This window comes from Myxine glutinosa, chromosome 3, assembly GCF_964187855.1.
Source record: "Myxine glutinosa chromosome 3, kmMyxGlut1.1, whole genome shotgun sequence".
Classification (NCBI taxonomy): Eukaryota; Metazoa; Chordata; class Myxini; order Myxiniformes; family Myxinidae; genus Myxine; species Myxine glutinosa.
In genome coordinates, this window is record NC_136263.1 from 138,295,856 (window position 1) to 138,314,788 (window position 18,933).

The 18,933-nt window shown below is 44.9% G+C and overlaps 1 protein-coding gene across 15 annotated transcripts in view; it reads right to left on the reverse strand.

Annotated features, from left to right (window-relative positions):
• Window positions 1–2,054: 2,054 nt before the first annotated feature.
• The window catches only part of LOC137423172 (upstream stimulatory factor 2), a 119,471-nt gene continuing 102,592 nt past the window's right edge, over window positions 2,055–18,933 (reverse strand). For 9 of the 15 annotated variants that reach the window (XM_078774618.1, XM_078774625.1, XM_078774619.1 and 6 more), the window contains 5 exons: window positions 4,588–4,702; window positions 4,327–4,385; window positions 4,034–4,128; window positions 3,751–3,930; window positions 2,055–3,518 (listed from right to left, as the gene is read on the reverse strand). In XM_078774618.1, the coding sequence (XP_078630744.1) occupies window positions 3,429–3,518; window positions 3,751–3,930; window positions 4,034–4,128; window positions 4,327–4,385; window positions 4,588–4,702 (539 nt within the window). In that variant the 3' untranslated portion in view covers window positions 2,055–3,428. Of the gene's footprint in view, window positions 3,519–3,750; window positions 3,931–4,033; window positions 4,129–4,326; window positions 4,386–4,587; window positions 4,703–7,442; window positions 7,564–18,933 lie in introns of all 15 variants that reach the window. The other 6 variants (XM_078774631.1, XM_078774629.1, XM_078774626.1 and 3 more) reach the window with 2 other exon arrangements.

Genomic DNA, 18,933 nt, shown 5'->3' on the forward strand with positions numbered 1-18,933 from the left:
TTGAGATTTTAAACAAGGAAGTATGGGGTGAAAGACTGGGACAAAACAGAGAACGAAGGTAATTGCAGCGCAATCGACGAACCGCTGTGAGAAAAACAAAGCCTCAAGGTCGGTCGGACACGTTAGCCTACTAGGCCTCAGAATACACGACACGAATTAACCAACGATTTTGTATACATGTATGAAAAATTAACACCGAGAATCTTACTAAAGACACTATAGGTACACCCACCGAAATATAGATACAGTTTCGACAAAAACACAATTGTGAAAAATTACTTAACTTCGAAAGCGTGAGCGCATGGACAGCTTCAAAAGAACGTGGCCTCCAATCTTGCGCATGCGCAAGAGTGACTATCTACAACTATTTGCAAGAAACATGTTCCATACTGCAAAAATGCCTTTCTGGTGTATAATAAAATCTCTTACCACGATACCTCAGATGCTACTCGATACGATAGGGTACAGTCATGTGGACAGCCACCGCCAGACAGGACGTAACCACACACGAGTTGCCCTCACATGCTCAGAACCAAGTAGACTCCGAAAGATAACTATCATTTTCTCACATGCTAAGTTGAGTGATTGTTATGAGCCTATGATCTAGCAGCGCTATTATAAATCCCACATTGGTTATAAAACAAGATTACAATAAATGTAATCCTCCATGGATCCCAAATGAACCTGATCCTTTGCGCAACAATGGCAGAAACACACAGCAAGCCTTGAGAGATAAATAATTTATTTCACAGGACACGATATGAACACAAATTCTGAAAAACAAAACTACAAGACATCAGGCTACCTCCCCCTTTGGCACCACCCACACTCACACAAGACCTGGACAGTGTAGAGAGAAAGGGCAAATACGTAGCAGAGAGCATGTGGCTGGAACGGACAACTTGGCCACAAAGCTCGAGCAGAACACACATACCGCTGTCTCATCTCAAACAAAGCAAGAGCAGGAGGAAGACAGACAGCAAGTTTACTGTTGGGGCTGGGGATTTATACCCAAACCCCACAGACCACAAATATGCACCTCCTGAGGCCCACAAATCACAAATGTCGTCGCTCTACAGACCCGCACCGACACAGACAACAAGAATACAACTCCCAAGACCCACAAATCGCAAGGGTCTTCACTCATAGGAGTTCCACCAATCACAATCCTGAGGCCTCACTACTTCCTCCATGAGTCTCTGCTACCAGAGCATTCACCTATCTCAACCTTGGCAACCAACAAATCCCCACCTCCCACACACCAATACTGCAATGGAGTTATCTTCCTTGTGGGGAATGTAATGTGTCACCCCCACCGCGTTTTACAGAGAATAGATGGGAAGCCTTAACTTAGGTATGTATCTCTAAAATAATTATCTCTCGTCTCCTTTGTGGGGAACATTTTACAGAATCTGCACTCGAACACACATTATACAGAGAAGTTCCAAAGCTACATAAACATACACCATGTCTACAGTCTCAACCTATTGTCTCCTTCTCCATGAAATGTAACAATACTGTGCAGCCCACTTGTTTGTAATAGGTTAAAATAAAGCTTCTTTACAATCAGGGGTGCTCATTTTATAATGTCAAGGCACTATATCATTATATATCATCTACAACTTTCTAATGGCCGTATTATACCCACCATAATTTGGTTACGTATGATCTCATGAGCCGTCAGGCCTGATCAGACGTTTGACTGAAGGTCCAGGAATTTATCATTTGCTCATGGTGCTTGAAATGACCTACCTACTCTTCACGAAAGACTGTGGGATCATCATTATCAACCAGCGCTGGTAGACAGGTCCTCCGGCATCACATCCTTCTGATGGACGGCAAACACATCGATGCATTGCTCTGCATGTGAAACTCCCCCACCGAGAGTGGCGATGGAGGGGTTCGATGAGGACGGCTGCACCAGTCATGGGGCAAGTAGAGCATACCCACGGCAGATAGATGCATCTACAGCTCTGCTCAACAATGTTTTGCGACATCTAGTTGCTTTCGTAGACATCTGCCCTACAATTGCTGGACAAAATGGCCAAGAAAGGTAACGCTGACAGCCTCAGAGGACAGTATTTAATGATTATAAAAACACCGTAATGTTTTTCTTGAATATAGAGTTCAAGGCATTGTTGAAGAGATAGCCAAGAGGATGAGGCCAATGCATCAAAACTCGAGCAGAGAAGTACACAATTAAACAAGGTAGATGCAGAAAAGAATGTCAGGAACAGAGAACAGTCAGAGGAAAAAAAAGAAGAAGAAAAAAAAAAGATTCGCGTAGCAAGGGAAAGAACAAGTTTGTGGTAGGTCATCACCATTAACGGACGATTAGAGAGAGGACCGAGTGAGGAAGGTGACTCCACAGATGGGAGAAAAGATATCGGATGTTCATCGACTCTCGTCTGGCACGTTTCAGTCCGCATTATCCTGAAAGCCAACTGCTATTAATAAACAAATAACAGACACACTCTCCTTTAAAAAAAGAATGCATCCCGAAAATTCATAAATTCAATATTTCCACAGTGCAGATCAGATTAACCTGTGCCTCTAACCTCTTGGTTTGCTTTGTTAAAAAGAAAAAGCAACAACATTTTTTCATTCCAAAGTGAGCCGTTTTAAATTGTTCATACATTGTACATTTAGCAGAAATCAAAGCTGCATTTTACACTCAAAATAACTTCTCATCTCCGTAAATTATTCAAAGGTATTGTCTTTAATACATCACAGCTGCCCCAATAATTTAAATGGTGTAGCACAGTGGGCCTTATTTTTATCGAAGGACCAAACGCTACATTTCAAAGGCAGTTACATTTTATTTTTTGTTTTTGAAAATTTAGTACAATATATACACTTCACCAAAAGCATGTTAGAAATGCAGCCGCACATTTGAAGAGGCCCTAAAATGAGCCTAATGGAAAGCAGTATTGTACTCTGAAATAAAGTTAAAAATAACAGAACGAGGCCAAGATTGGGGGTTTGCACAGGTAATAGCACCGCGTAAAGTCTTAATTGGTTTCCGTACAACTATAAAACATACCAGACAAACCAACTTAAAACGGGTAAAACAGTCCTGCAATAAAGAGACCTTGGTCTTGGATTATGCATGATCCCACAGTTCAGCTAAGCTCTTGATTTTCTGTTATGTCAAGCAAGCTGTGAGATGCTCCTTACGATTCGGCATAGTAAAAGTCGAGGTCGAACAATAGTCAACGTAGCGCATTGCTCTCATGGATCGAAACCTCCCCTCACCCCTCCAAAAATGAGCAAATCTCCACCAGTGTCCTCCATGAGCCTTCTCTTTGTTGCGACAGAGCACAAGTCTTAGCCACTAGCCCCTCGCCCGAGTTTGGTGCAGAACAAGGCAGGGGTAGATGCAAGGCCCATCATCATGCAGGTGCAAAGTGAGGAACAGGAAGTTGTGGCTACTGGCCAGGCCCTGATCCCATTATCTCAATACCATGCTGCTGTAGCTGAGCACGCAACAGTGACCTTTCACTTTCCAGATCTTCCAGCTGCATGCATCGGAAACAAAAACAAGTTCTAAATCCGCAGAGACCATAATATGAAGTCCAGCATTTGGAATTTCAGGTTGAAATATTTAAGCGAAAAATTAACATTATGGGCAATTCCACGGTTACTCACATTACAATACATTACATTAATGTACCTATATATGTATATGTAATGTGAGTAACCGTGGAATTGCCCTGATCAACATTGAGCGCAATAAGCGGCAAAAAACACCTTCTGCCGGAGGAGCTCATTGTCCATCTGTATGCGTTCTGCCTCTTTAAGTGCTTCCATCATGCGTTGATTCGTCTGCCGTAGCTCCTGGATGTAGTCGCAAGCCTTCGAAAGAATACCGCCCTTGCTCTGTGCAGGGAGGCAGAGGGGCGGCTCGGGGCTGCCGCTGGTTTCCTCCGGCTCCAAGCCGCGCCCAGAGCAAACGCTCCTTAGCACATCCGCGGAGTGCGACGACGCGCGTGTAGAAAGCAATTTAAGCCAGAGTACAGGGGTGCAGTCTCACCTGTCCTGTTTTGGCGTGGTCCCTAGAGCAGTCAGGTATCACCTTTGATAGCTGCACAATCCAATTGTTTATCTTGTCTCTTCTTCGCCTCTCCACTGTACACACGAATAATGGATGCACACAAAAGCAGAGTGTCAAGGATTAATAGGATAGCTTGGCAGAAACATGCTTGCCTTTTTGCTGTCTGGGTGCCAACATTATCAGATATGGCTAATGCAATATTAGTGTCTGGTGAAATGCGACTAGGAAATGCTGCATTCTTCTCACTTAAAGTTGAAGCACACTTATCTGACCTTCATTGTGTTGCGCCCGCCGCCTTTCGTCTCTTGGTGTCCGGCTTCCATCACCCTTCCTACCAAAGGTGGAATTGTAGGATCAGAGTTACCAAAACGAATATTACCTCTGTGGTAGTTCTAATGCATGTGTGGGTGCGTACTTCATTGGGTGAAATATACCACGTGTGGCCTCTCAAATAAGGTGATTACTGCAGGTGTGGTGTGTTCTCAGATTATGTGTGCACTGTGTGTAGGTGTGTTCTTGTATCAGGTACACACTGTATATATGGATGCGTTCGAGGTGCAATTGTTCTCTGCGCCCCCCCTTGCAGTACATCCTGTGATGCCATCATGACATAAAACTGTCCAGATGGAGAGATGAGACGCTCCGCACCTGCACTCAAACACGTTCACCCAGCAATGATTCAGATTACTGTCAGCAAATGTTGAAACGTTGAAAATTACAACACTGTTAATTAAGCAAAGGCAACTGATGCCCACAACAAAACAATTAATTTAAAGCTTAAATGATCAACTTCATAAAAAGTGTCATTCCATGAGAATAAAGATTTGCAGATACAATTATTTTGTCACGAAGGTGCTAACCACCCTGAATGTACATGCTTCAACACACAAATCATGGGTCTTTATTTGAAACTTTAAAATTGTGTTGATAGAGGTCATGGTCATGATAGAGGTTGATAGAGGCCTCACATGCTTAAAAAGGTCATGGTCATGCTTGAAAAAACGAATGAGAATAAACTGATTGTAACCAACTTTTTCGGAATTCCATTTTTTAAGACAAATTTGTTTGGCAACATCCAGACATGAAAAATGCAATCACACCATCCATATGACAACCAAGGCTTCCTATATGCAATATACTGTATATATACACATTCACATATACAGTACTTATATTTATTTATTTACAGTGAAGCCATCATGTTCAACAAAGTAGAAAAAATAAGCATTTTTTCCCTACCAGGAGCCAACTACCAGGTAGGGGTGACAACACAGCATAAACAAATTGTGTTTTTACTAAAATTGCGTTGTGTTGTTAAGGAAGTATGTTTGAAAAATCTTTAAAATCTGTCCAAAATGGTTCCATCTCACCCCCATCACCCTGACTTTTTCATGTCCTGAAACCTTGCATTGAAATTTCGACAGATGTTTCAACTTCAAACGGTTTAAGAGTTTAACAAACACACCGATACTGTACTTACAAACACCTTTATAATGAGCAAAAAATTTTATTAACGTAATTATTTTTATTTCTTTCAAAGTCACAGCTCGTTGAAGAGCGATAACACTCAATGGATCAGGACACAATAGAACAAAAGGGTTCAGTCGAGAGGGCAAACCAACATCAGGATTGAGGGCCAAAATGGGACTCTGATATTATACAGTCATGTGAAAAAGTAAGTACACCCCATGTAAAGTTTTGACTTTTTCAACATATTTCAACATACAGCTATTTGATCTACATTTCAACAATATTGATAGATTAAGGTGATATAATAGAACAAATATCATGAAACATTTACATTTTGTAGTCCATTGTATAATTTAAATAAACATAAATGCAAATTTCGCATGTGCAAAAAGTAAGTACACCCCATGGAATGTTTTAAAAATCTTTTTAGCATATGTGGACATATCAATATTTGATCTTCATTTAAACAGTATCTATAGATAAAGGTGATCTAACTGAACGAAAAACAATGAAAAATTGACTTTGCAATAATTTATTCAACAAAAAATTAAGAGATGCCATTTCTTTCTGTGGAAAAAGTAAGTACACCCTTGGCTCTAATAGGAGGTATTGCCCCCTTTGGCAGAAACAACCTCAAGTAGGCGTTTCTTATAACTGTCTACCAGTCTCTGACATCGACTGGGAGATTTTTTGCCGGTTCAGGGCAGCCGGTTTTTGTTAGGAAACCTCTCAAGGCAAGAAGCCGCAAGATGACTCAGGCAGCAAGTGCCTCCATTTCCTTTCTCCATTCCTTCTTACCTTGAGTCCAGGTCCTGGGGTATAGTTTTTGTAAATAAAGGTTAAAGTTTAAAAAAAATGTAAATGTAAGAATGTTTCTCACCGGTTATGTGTTTAGTTTAAAAATTCCAGAAATACGCAAACAGTTGTGGGTGTGAGTCTGTTAGTTAGCTGCTCAACGCATTAGGAGGGACATATCTAGTGTAAATGATGTCGCACACATGGGGTTAGAGTTAAATGTCAGGGGAATTACATCTATGTGTCACACTAATGGTAAATGTAAAATTTGAATGCCGACTCTACCGGTCGCTCCACCTAAGGTCGACTCGGAACGAGTCTGGTCGGAGAGGGGGAAAGTGTTGGGGTTTTGCGAATAAAGGCAACCCCCCTAGAGTTAGTTACACCACAACATGTAGCCTGCTATAGTTAGTTATTTCTTATTAAATGTAAAGCATAGGCCCTTTCCAGTGTATAGAAAGAAAACAAATAATGCGTTGAGTCAGGCAGGATGACTGTAGGCCTCGTTGAAGCCTAAATTGCCTCGTCATGGGACTAGACTAGGCCCTGCAGGCCTGAAGGAGGAATAAAACCTTCCCCGAAGGAGGAACGAGACATTCCTGAGAGGAGGAGGAGCGAGCAACCAATGGGAGCTAAAGGGAAAGCAGGGGGGAGTGACCGAGGGTGACCAATGAGGGGCTGTCATGTCACGTGACCCCCGGCGACCAATTGAGACCCATGGAACATTCAGGAAGGGGTTGGGGTGTTATAAAAACCCGGCCCATAACACATACTCTCTCTCTCGCTGGGTTCCGGCTATCTTGATCGGTCCTCTGGTTCCTGCGCTCTCTGGTTCCCGCTACTGGTTCGTCTTAACCACGTCGTCCCTGCCGCGATCGTCTCCGGCTGTTGGCGCCTTGGATTGGAGCGATTCCTAGGGCTGTCGTCCACCAAGCCCATTCGCACGAGCTGCACGACCAAGCCCATACGGGCGAGCTGCACGACCAAGCCCATCTGGGAGAGCTGCACGAAGCGGCCGCACTTCCCCGCGCATTACCCTCTTCCCCGAACGAATGAGGGCCCTTGTCTGGGGACGTAAGTAAGGCTGTTAAGATTCTTTGCTTTGTCTGTGTTCTATACATACCTGTAAATAAATAGTGTTTGGTACTTCCAACCTGGCCGTCGTTGTCATTTTCCATCCATTGACCTAGCATCGCCCGAATTAAAACCGCAGGAACGTGAACACAGACTCGCACAGGATGCTGCTGCAACAACGATGAGGAGGGTTGGAGAGGAGCGGGGGATTGGAGAGGAGTTAGCGGTTTGAGAGTGAGGAGCTAGGGGTTGGGGAGTGAGGAGCTAGGAGTTGGAGAGTGAGGAGCGAGGAGTTGGAGAGTGAGGAGCTAGGGGTTGGAGAGGAGCGAGGGGTTGGAGAGTGAGGAGCGAGGAGTTGGAGAGTGAGGAGCTAGGGGTTGGAGAGGAGCGAGGAGTTGGAGAGTGAGGATCGAGGAGTTGGAGAGTGAGGGGCAAGGGGATGGAGAGTGAGGAGCGAGGGGTTGGAGAGCGAGGAGCGAGGGGTTGGAGAGCGAGGAGCGAGGGGTTGGAGAGCGAGGAGCGAGGGGGTGGAGAGTGAGGAGCGAGGGGGTGGAGAGTGAGGAGAAAAGAGTTGGAGAGTGAGGGCCGATTGGAGAGGAGAGTGAGGAGCGATTGGAGGGGAGTGTGAGGAATTGGAGAGGAGTGTGAGGGATTGGAGAGGAGTGTGAGGAGGTATTGGAGGGGAGTGTGAGGAGGAGTGTGATTGGAGAGGCGTGAGGTTGGAGAGAGGAGAGTGTCAGGTGGAGAGGTGTGAGGGGTCACATATTATGTGAAATAAATAAATTGTGTTCATTACACCATTTCTGGATCTGATGAATTGCCAGTAACCATTTAATAAAATTCAATGTGCAGCATCGAAATCAAGATGTCCAAATGTCACACACGTCCATGCCCATGGGATTTCCATTGGTGACCGTTGGAGAGTGAGGGGCTAGGGGTTGGAGAGGAGCGAGAAATTGGAGAGGCGCGAGGGGTTGGAGAGGAGCGAGGGGTTGGAGAGGAGTTAGGGGTTGGAGAGTGAGGAGCTAGGGGTTGGAGAGGAGCGAGGGTTTGGAGAGGAGCGAGGGGTTGGAGAGGTGCGAGGGGTTGGAGAGGTGCGAGGGGTTGGAGAGGAGCGAGGGGTTGGAGAGGAGCGAGGGGTTGGAGAGTGAGGAGTTAGGGGTTGGAGAGGAGCGAGGGGTTGGAGAGGAGCGAGGGATTGGAGAGGAGCGAGGGGTTGGAGAGGAGCGAGGAGTTGGAGAGGAGCGAGGGGTTGGAGAGGAACTAGGGGTTGTAGAGGAGCTAGGGGTTGGAGAGGAGCGAGGGGTTGGAGAGGAGCGAGGGGTTGGAGAGGAGCGAGGGGTTGGAGAGGAGCGAGGGGTTGGAGAGGAGTGAGGGGTTGGAGAGGAGCGAGGAGTTGGAGAGTGAGGAGCTAGGGGTTTGGGGAGGAGCAAGAGGTTGGAGAGGAGCGAGGGATTGGAGAGGAGAGGGGTTGGAGAGTGAGGGCCGATTGGAGAGGAGAGTGAGGTTGGAGAGGAGCGAGGGGTTGGAGAGTGAGGACCGATTAGAGAGGAGTGTGAGGGGTTGGAGAGGAGTGTGAGGAGTTGGAGAGGAGCGAGGGGTTGGAGAGGAGCGAGGGGTTGGAGAGGAGCGAGGGGTTGGAGAGGAGCGAGGGGTTGGAGAGGAGCGAGGGGTTGGAGAGGAGCAAGGGGTTGGAGAGGAGCTAGGGGTTGGAGAGTGAGGAGCGAGGGGTTGGAGAGGAGCGAGGGGTTGGAGAGGAGCGAGGAGTTGGAGAGGAGCGAGGCGTTGGAGAGGAGCGAGGAGTTGGAGAGGAGCGAGGAGTTGGAGAGGAGCGAGGGGTTGGAGAGGAGCGAGGGGTTGGAGAGGAGCTAGGGGTTGGAGAGTGAGGGGCTAGGGGTTGGAGAGGAGTGTGAGGGATTGGAGAGGAGTGTGAGAGGTATTGGAGTGGAGTGTGAGCAGGAGTGGGATTGGAGAGGCGTGAGGGTGGAGAGAGGAGAGTGTCAGGTGGAGAGGTGTGAGGGGTCACATATTATGTGAAATAAATAAATTGTGTTCATTACACCATTTCTGGATCTGATGAATTGCCAGTAACCATTTTGTAAAATTGAATGTGCAGCATCTAACTCAATATGTCGAAATGTCACACGTCCATGCCCGTGGGATCCCCACGGGTGACCCCACTAGTCTTACTATAATTCTCCAAATGCCCGTCCGTCTGTCTGTCCGTCCGTCCATCCGTCCGTCCGTCCATTCCCAAGTACCGCAAAATTGGCTGAACCGATCGCAACAAAATTTTGGGTGGGTAATCCTGGGACGCCCTGGAGTAAAATAGGCTATATTGTTTTTCTAATTTCAGCTTTGGTCTCCAGCATTTTCAAGTTTGGACACCCGCCTCACGTTATTGTCCCAGGTACCGCAAAAACGGCTGCACCGATCGCAACGATACACCTCCATGCCCGTGGGATTCCCACGGGTGACCCCACTAGTAATATGATAATACATTAAATCATGCACATCTTACATTAAATATACCATTCCACCTACCAGCACGACCACACCACTTACCTCTGTATCAAACTGTATTTCGAATATTCTGTCACTTATAACGGTTTTTTGCATGCTGCCATCTCCTAACAACCACGGATTCCGAGCAACATTGTAGTATATTTAATTCTTATATTGTACAGTATTTATATAAATATCTCTTAATACTATTTTTACTATTTGTATTGTATTTTACTAATTTGGTGTCGTTTTGTGATATTAAAGAAAACTTGTTTTAATCTGCCAACTGTAGCTCCCTGTGCTAACATACATCTGACTAGTTGTTTTAATCTATTGACAAGTTCAGAGCTGTGTGTGGTTGCTCTCAGTCCTAATTATTTCAGCTGCAACTGTACCATAAAGTAGCTTTTTAGGAATGCTGCTGTCTAAGAAAAGCATTCGGACAATGTGGAATGGAAAAGTTGGAGATCAAATAACGGAGCATCTCGTTCATCAAATAATTTGGTGTGAAATTTATTATTATGGATATCGATTTGTAATTCTAAAAAGGAAACTGAAGTGGAAGTTTGGTTTTCCATTTTTTAATTCAAGTTATTTTGGATATATATTGTTGCGGTTTTGAGAACCCACACTTCTTGTAAATATCACATCATTAAAGGTTAAAGAGAGCACCCCATAGATAGGCCACAAGCAACACGTAGGTCACCATAGGACTTCAGTTATTCCTTAGTATGTGTATAGATAAGGCCATGTTTCCAATAGTTGAATCTGCGTTGTGTCAATCAAATAAGGAGTAGGCCCCATTCGTCCATTTTGCCAGCCTCCCTCCAAGCGACGCCATTAAGCGCGCTCCCCAGTCTGTGCCCCATGGCCCTTCCCAATTTGTTACGCGCCTTTGTTAGCAGCGTTCGCTGCCCTTGAGCGTGAGCTCGCTAAATGCCGCCATAAGCCACGAGGTGAGGCCCGGAAAAAGGGGGCGGAGCATCAGGAAGAAGGTGTGGCCACGTCACCCAACCATCAGGGCGGGGCCGGTAAGCCATAACCAGCCAACCAGGGCTGGAGGGACATCGCCTGATAGGCGTGGCTTTTGGGCTGGCGGAGCGATCGCTGGCTGTATTATAAAAGCGAGCGCACAAAGCCCTTTTACAGGACTGAGGAGAAGAGCACTCGTTAGACAGGACTTATTGGGAGAGCGCACATTGACAGGACTTATTGGGAGAGCGCACATTGACAGGACTCTCGCTAAGCACTCGAGTGAAAGTTTGATTAAAAGAGGACTTGTTGGAAGGCGCTTGGTAAAGGACTTATTGGGAGCGCACATTTGAGAGGACTTACTCGCTGGCGCTGATTAAAGAAGGACGGCCAAGGACTGTCGTGATTACGAAGAACGCGAGAGTATATGCGCGTGATCAAAGAGGGCTCTCGCTGGCATTGGGAGTTCAAAGAAGGACATTGGAGAGGGGCGTTTGGCGCGGGTCGTGCGCCTTTGACGTACGCTAGTACCAGCCTCCCCCCCTGTCATTATACAGTCACGTGAAAAAGTAAGTACACCTCATGTAAAGATTTGACTTTTTCAACATATTTCAACATACAGCTATTTGATCTTAATTTCAACAATATTGAAAGATAAAGGTGATATAATATAACAAATATCACGAAACATTTACATTTTGTAGTCCATTGTATAATTTAAATAAACATAAATGCAAATTTCGCATGTGGAAAAAGTAAGTACACCCTTGGCTCTCATAGGTGGTATTGCCCCCTTTGGCAGAAACAACCCCAATTAGGCATTTCTTATAACTGTCTACCAGTCTCTGACATCGACTGGGAGAAATTTTTGCCCACTCCTCCATGCAGAATTCTTTCAGCTGTACGATGTTTGAGGGGTTTCTTGCATGTACAGCTCGTTTCAAATCCCCCCACAACATCTCAATGGGATTTAGATCCGGGCTTTGACTTGGCCATTCCAGAACCCTCCATTTCTTTCTTTTCAGCCATTCCTTGGTGGATTTACTGGTATGTTTGGGTCATTGTCATGTTGCAAGGTCCACCTTTGGTTGAGTTTCAACTTTCCGACAGATGGCCTCACATTATCCTCAAGCACCCTCTTAGTACAATGAAGAATTCATAGTGGATTCTATGATGGTGAGTTGCCCAGGCCCTGATGCAGCAAAGCTGCCCCAAACCATAATATTTCCACCACCATGCTTTACAGTTGGTATCAGGTTCTTGTGGTCAAATGCTGTCTTTGGTTTTTGCCAAACATGTCTTCTGGTACTGTGGCCAAGTAGCTCTACCTTTGAGTCATCTGTCCAGAGCACATTGTTCCAGAAGTGCTGGTCTTTGCCTAGGTGTTCATTGGCAAACTTCAGTCTTGCCCTGATGTTCTTTCTGGACAGCAAAGTTTTCCTACTGGCACACCTCCCATGTAGATCAAATTTGTGCAGCCTCTTTCTAATGGTAGACTCGTGCACTTTGACATCAACAGTGGCAAGAGCTACCTGTAGGTCTCGTGATGACATTCTAGGGTTGTTTCGAGACTTCTTTCAGCATCTTGCGGTCTGCTCTCGGGCTGAACTTGCTGGGGCGGCCTGGCCTGAACAAGTTGGCAGTTGTTTGGAATCTTCTCCACTTGTAGATGATCTTCCGGACAGTCGAATGATCGATTTCAAATTGTTTGGAGATCTTTTTAAATCCCTTCCCAGACTCGTATGCATCTATAACCTTCTTTCTGAAGGCCTCAGAGAGCTCTTTTGATCTCGGCATGGTGACGCCACACACTTCAACAACAAAGAGCAAGCCAAACTAAATGTCTGAGGTTTAAATAAGACAGGTTCCTCCAAGATCCTCTCTAACGATGTTCTAATCATTTGCACCTGAGCTGGTGCACCTGTTTCTAATTTTAGGTATTTGAAGTATTGATAAATGTAGGGGTGTACTTACTTTTTCCACATGCGAAATTTGCATTTATGTTTATTTAAATTATACAATGGACTACAAAATGTAAATGTTTCATGATATTTGTTATGTTATATCACCTTTATCTTTCAATATTGTTGAAATGAAGATCAAATAGCTGTATGTTGAAATATGTTCCAAAAGTCAAAAACTTTACATGGGGTGTACTTACTTTTTCACGTGACTGTAACTGTCCGTTCGCGTCACGCTACACGCAGAGCTTCCTGCCTGGTTTCGTCTGCTGGACCGGAGCCGGACTGGAGCCTGGACGCGCTGGTGACCATCAACCTGTTCTTCTACAATCCCCGTGTGTGTCTGTGTGTGTTAGACGGGCCCGTTTGTCCAGGGAATAAGATAAGACTGTTTAAGACTGCCCTGTGTACTTCTCCTTCCTCTTTCTATCTTGTACATTTCTTTCGTTTCCTATTCTTCTTGTACATTTGTTAATAAACGCATCTGTTCTTCCTATTCTCCCGATTCCCTCTTATCCGATCGCATCAGTCTTTTCTCCATTGGGTAAGCGTGGCACGATCGCAACCGCTTAGAATCGGGTTTCGTCACCTGTTAACAGCTCGGATCGCGGATTGCTTTCCGCTCGGCATATCCCATCATATCCGTGGTTCGAGCGGGAGTTATTTCCTTGCTTAATGGGCGGCGTTAATAAGTAGGTAATAAGAAGACGGCTTACAACCCTAATTAACGTAGTCCGGAAGTGACGTCATAACTTCCAGGGTCGCTTCGGCCAGAGCAAAGACAAGGGGATTAACCCCCTCTTGGTAAGGGGAGAGCCGACGTTTGAGATCCACAACAATATCATCATAAAGCTGATCAAATACAAATCCATCATTAATTGCCAACAAATCATCAATGAACCTGAAGATGTTTCCACATCTTCGTGCAGTTGTTAGTTTATTCTTGCACATGTTCTGGACCCAATCAGACTCGTACATGTGCAGGAACAAATATGCAATGTGATTACGACATACACTGACACACACACTGACACACACACACACACTGACACACACACACACTGACACACACACACACTGACACACACACACTGACACACACACACACACACACTGACACACACACACACACACACACTGACACACACACACACACACACACACACACACACACACACACACACACATAAACATTGGCACCCTTGCACCTTTTTTCAAATAATGCACCATTTCTTCCAGACAATTGTTGAAATTAAAAAATCTTGGTATCCACATATGTATTTCTTTGGTTTGCAGTGGAACAAAACAAAAAAAGCTGAATTTTTTTTCCACTAAATATTAGCTTATTCCACACAGAAATCCGAAAATGGCCCAGACACAATTATTGCCACCTTTTAGAAGTTGTTAGAAATAATTAGATTTCAAGCAGGTGATTCTCCTTTACTTTGGAATTGAACTCACCTGTGGTGAGTTGCAGGTGCCTGCAATATAAAAATCACTCATTCAACCAGTTTGAATAGAGAAAAGGAGTCATTCTGATGTTTTGTGTCACTGTGTGTACAATGAGCATGGAGAAAATAAAGAAAACCAGAGAATTGTCTGAGGAGGTCAGACACAAGTTTGTAGCCAAGCATGGACAATCTCAAAGCTACAAGTACATCTCCAGAGACCTTGATGTTCCTGTGTCCACCGTTCGCAATGTTATCAGGAAGTTTAAGGGCCAATGGCACTGTAGCCAAACTCCCTGGACGTGGGAGGCAAGAGAAAAGAGAAAACTTGATCGAAGATTACAGCAAAGGATTGTCCGAATGTTGGAGAAAACACCTCAATGAAATGCCAAATAGATTCAAGCTGACCTTCAGACACAAGGTATGACAGTTTCAACTTGCACCATCCGTCGCCAACTCAATGAAAGGGGGTTCCTATGGTAGGAGACCCAGGAGGACGCCAATGCTGAGAGAGACACATAAGAAAGCCCGACTGGAGTTTGCCAAAACACACCTGAACAAACCAAAGTCCTTCTGTGAGAATGTCCTGTGGACAGATGAGACCAAATTAGAGCTTTCTGGTAAAGCACATCATCTCAATGTTTACAGAAAACAAAATGAAGCCTTCAAAGAAAACAACACCTTCCCTACAGTCAAACTTGGAGGAGGTTCAGTGATGTTTTGGGGGTTGCTGTGCTGCCTCTGGCATTGGGTGCCTTGAATGTGTGTATGGCGTCATGAAATCAGGAGATTACCAAGGCATTTTGGAGCGCAATGTTGAACCGTGTCAGAAACCCGGGTCTCCGTCCAAGGTCATGGGTCTTGCAGCAGGACAATGACCCCAAACACTTCAAATAACACCAAGGAATGGTTCAAGATAAAACGCTGGACTGTTTAGGCAGGTCAATTTATGACAAACAACCACCTGACCCACAACAAATTGCAACAAAAGGTTTCTCAGTGGTGTTCATCCCTACTGGGGATGCTGATCAACAGAAAAAAAGTCTACCAAACTCTGACCCCCGGAAATGGGTTAAAACTGGGTCATTTCAAAGATGGCCGCCGCCGGACTTCAAAATCACTAAAACAGCTATAACTTCTTCAATAATTCTGATAGGAACATAATTGTTGGTTCTAGTCCATGGTTTTAAGGGGTGAGCAATCCACTGGTGTCATTTAATTTCAGATATGGGCAGTATTTAACCATGTTAACCTGCAATCCAAGATGGCGGCAAAAAAGGAAGGGCGTAAAATCAATATATTGTCCGTATATAATCAAATCCCTGTTAGGCAATCACCCAACCTTTAACAAATTCTAACAAAGGGGTTTTCAGTCTTCTCCTACCGGTAATTATATGTGATGTACTCCATGTCAGGGGAATATTTTATTAAAATCTGCCCCTCGAAAGTTAAAATCTGCCCTCGAAAGTTTAAAGTCGGTCACATTGCAGATGGTCAAGATTGCCAAGGCAGACTCTTATGGACTACCAATCTGCTACTGGTCTGTTCCTCAGAGCTCATTGTAGAACAGTAAATCTGTTTTCATTCTACCCCAGGATTTTATGGGTCAAGGAAGTCACTTGTGCAAAAACGGAATTTCCATTGAGCTTGCTGAATCCATAAATCCAAGATGGCAGCCGATTGATATGTTGACTTTTCTTTGATCTCTACTAGTTCAGATTACCATTTTCCGTAACTCAAGCCAATTTTTTTTTCATCCATCAATAACAGGAGCAGAGATGGAAAACGACATGTAATCCATCCACGATGACCTCGTTTCTTTGAGGGTTATTGATATAAACTTTGTTTTCATTCCAGGATGTCATATGTTCATCATCGATTGAGTGGTTGTGTCACTGGCTCTGATCTAATTAAGTATCCCCTTCTTCGAATGCTCTTTTCTTGAATGTTTTGTTTTATATCTTACTCAGGTTTGAAGAATGAGTGCTCCTGAGATTTACGAAGATGGGTGTCCAATTTGCAAGGAGAGGCTTGAGAATGGAAGTGACGTTGTGCAAATTCATCAGAAGGGCGCTGATGGCATCAATGCAGCCAGTGTTCAGAGAGGTGACAACGTTGCTGTGGCGGCTGGATGCAAGGTACACACGGACTGTCGTAAACGGTACATAAATCAACATGACATCCTGAATCAACAGAAGAAACAAGGACCATCCAAACCCTCCATGAAGCGAAGTTCACGTGTGTTGACCGGGCCTTTCAACAGCAAATCTGACTGCTTGTTCTGTGGGACCACAGTGCACCTTGGAAGTTTTGACTACAGTCATGTGAAGACCGACGACTTTGCCAAAACCATTCTGGAGTGCTGTGAGAATCGGTCCGATGATTGGACATTCACAGTGAAAGGGCGGATTGAGTACTATGGTGGAAATCTTCATGCAGCTGACTGCATATATCATCATCAGTGCAGTGTCCATTTCCGCACTGGGCGTGACGTACCAGTTCACTTCCGGAACGGACCAGATCCAACAAGTAGGAAATCTGGACGTCCGAGAGATAGTGATCAAGAGCAGGCATTCTCCAGAATGTGTTCGTATCTTGAGATGAATGATGAGGAACAGATGACTGTTTCGTACCTTCGGGGCAAAATGGAGGAGTTTCTTACGGGTGAAAATTCTCTTCCATACACCAACTACTATTTGAAGAACAAAATGAAGGAAAGATATGGGGACTCCATTTATATTGCTGAAGGAGAGGGCCTAAATGACATAGTTACATTCAGGGAGAAAACATCACACATACTCCGGGCTTACTACAAAGATGCACAGCGAGACGGAGATGAAGAGGCACAAAAGAAAGCCATAATCGAGACGGCAGCAAGGCTGATCAAGAGTGATATCAAGACAGATGTACCATCTGTTACTGATCACTACCCAAAATCAGAAGAACTTGAACTTGACTCTGCACTGGCATTCCTTCCAGATACACTTCGAAATATGTTGAACTGTCTGTTCGTTGGAAAAAACACGCAACGTAAAGTGGCTGGTATTGGACAAGCCATAGTACAAGCAGTCAGACCTCGCACTGTCATTGCACCACTCCAGATTGGTCTCGCCGTGCAGGTTCATCACATATATCGGTCAAAATTCCTTGTGGAAACCCTGTGTAATATGGGGTATGGCTCGTCATATGGTGAATTACTGCGGTTTGAAAAGAATGCGGCAAGCTGTGTCACACCCGATTTGCTACTTGAAGAAACAGGCGTATTTGACCTATCAGTGTTGTTTGCCGGTGACAATGTAGATCACAACATCATCACCATTGATGGCAAAGGTACTTTTCACGGAATGGGCATGATAGCTGCAGTGACTCCTGGTAGAAAAACAAGTCATCTCGTGACGAGGCAAAATATTTCAGAACTGAACATTGTACAGATGTCAAAAACTGATATCAAAGAATATCGCTTCGCCACCCATGTTCTTCGTAACATCAAGTTCCGAGACCTTCCAGATCTCCAAGTCTGTGACATGAGAGTTGACATCTTCTGGGAACTATCCTTCCATTTCAAGCAGACAGTTCCAGGTTGGCAGGGGATGATGCACATCCTTCATCAAGGGCAGACACATCCTGGCACATCCTCCATTCTGTATTTGCCAATGATTGATATGTACCCAGGCGACAAGTCTTGCATTCTGTCCACTTTGGACTTCCTGTCCAACATGGCCATCAGACACCATGTCCCTCCTGTGATCACGTTTGATCAACCCCTGTACTGGAAAGCTGCCGAGATCATCAGTGCTGCACCAGAGAACAGCTATTTGAAGGGGATCGTGCTTAGGCTGGGTACTTTTCACACGTTCATGAATCTGCTTGGAGCAATAGGCACTTTGATGGCGGGTACAGGACTCAAAAACATCCTGGAACTGGTGTACGGTGAAAATGCTGTAGTTCATATGATGTCCGGAAAATCTGTTCAGAGGGCATTCCGTGGCCATCTACTGGTGGACAAGTGTCTCCATCAAATGATTGTGGCATCTGTAGTGGATGAAAATCCTGAGTTCGTGATCCAAGTAGACGAGATTGAGAAAATGTATTCGTCCTTGTTGAAGGGTGACATCTCTCTTGAAAGTCTTGAAGAATCAGCTGCAATTGTACAGATCACTGATGAACTTGAGACGAAGAAATCAGAACTTGGTGCACAATCCAAAACGAGTAAGCTGTGGCTGGGTTATCAGAAGATGCTCCATACTGCTCGGGCAATGATCAAGGCAGATCGCACTGGGTCTTGGAAGGATCACTTGCAAGCTGTTGCTGATGCCTTGCCAATATTTGCAGCAGCTGGACACCACAACTACCTGAAGTCTGCTTACCTCTACGTACAAGAAATGGCTGAACTGGAGAGCAAACACCAAGATGTGTATGAGAAGTTTCAAGATGGCTTCCATGTGATCCGGCGAACAAACCAGTTTTGGGCAGGCCTCAGCTGTGATCTAGTCATTGAACAAACACTCATGAGATCACTAAAAAGCACCGGCGGCTTGACTCATGGCAGTAAGATGACAGAGGAACAGCGAGCATTGTGGACAATGTCAGCCCCCATAACATCTGAGGTCAACATCGCCATGCAGGACTTCAATGACCTCACATACGCAACAAG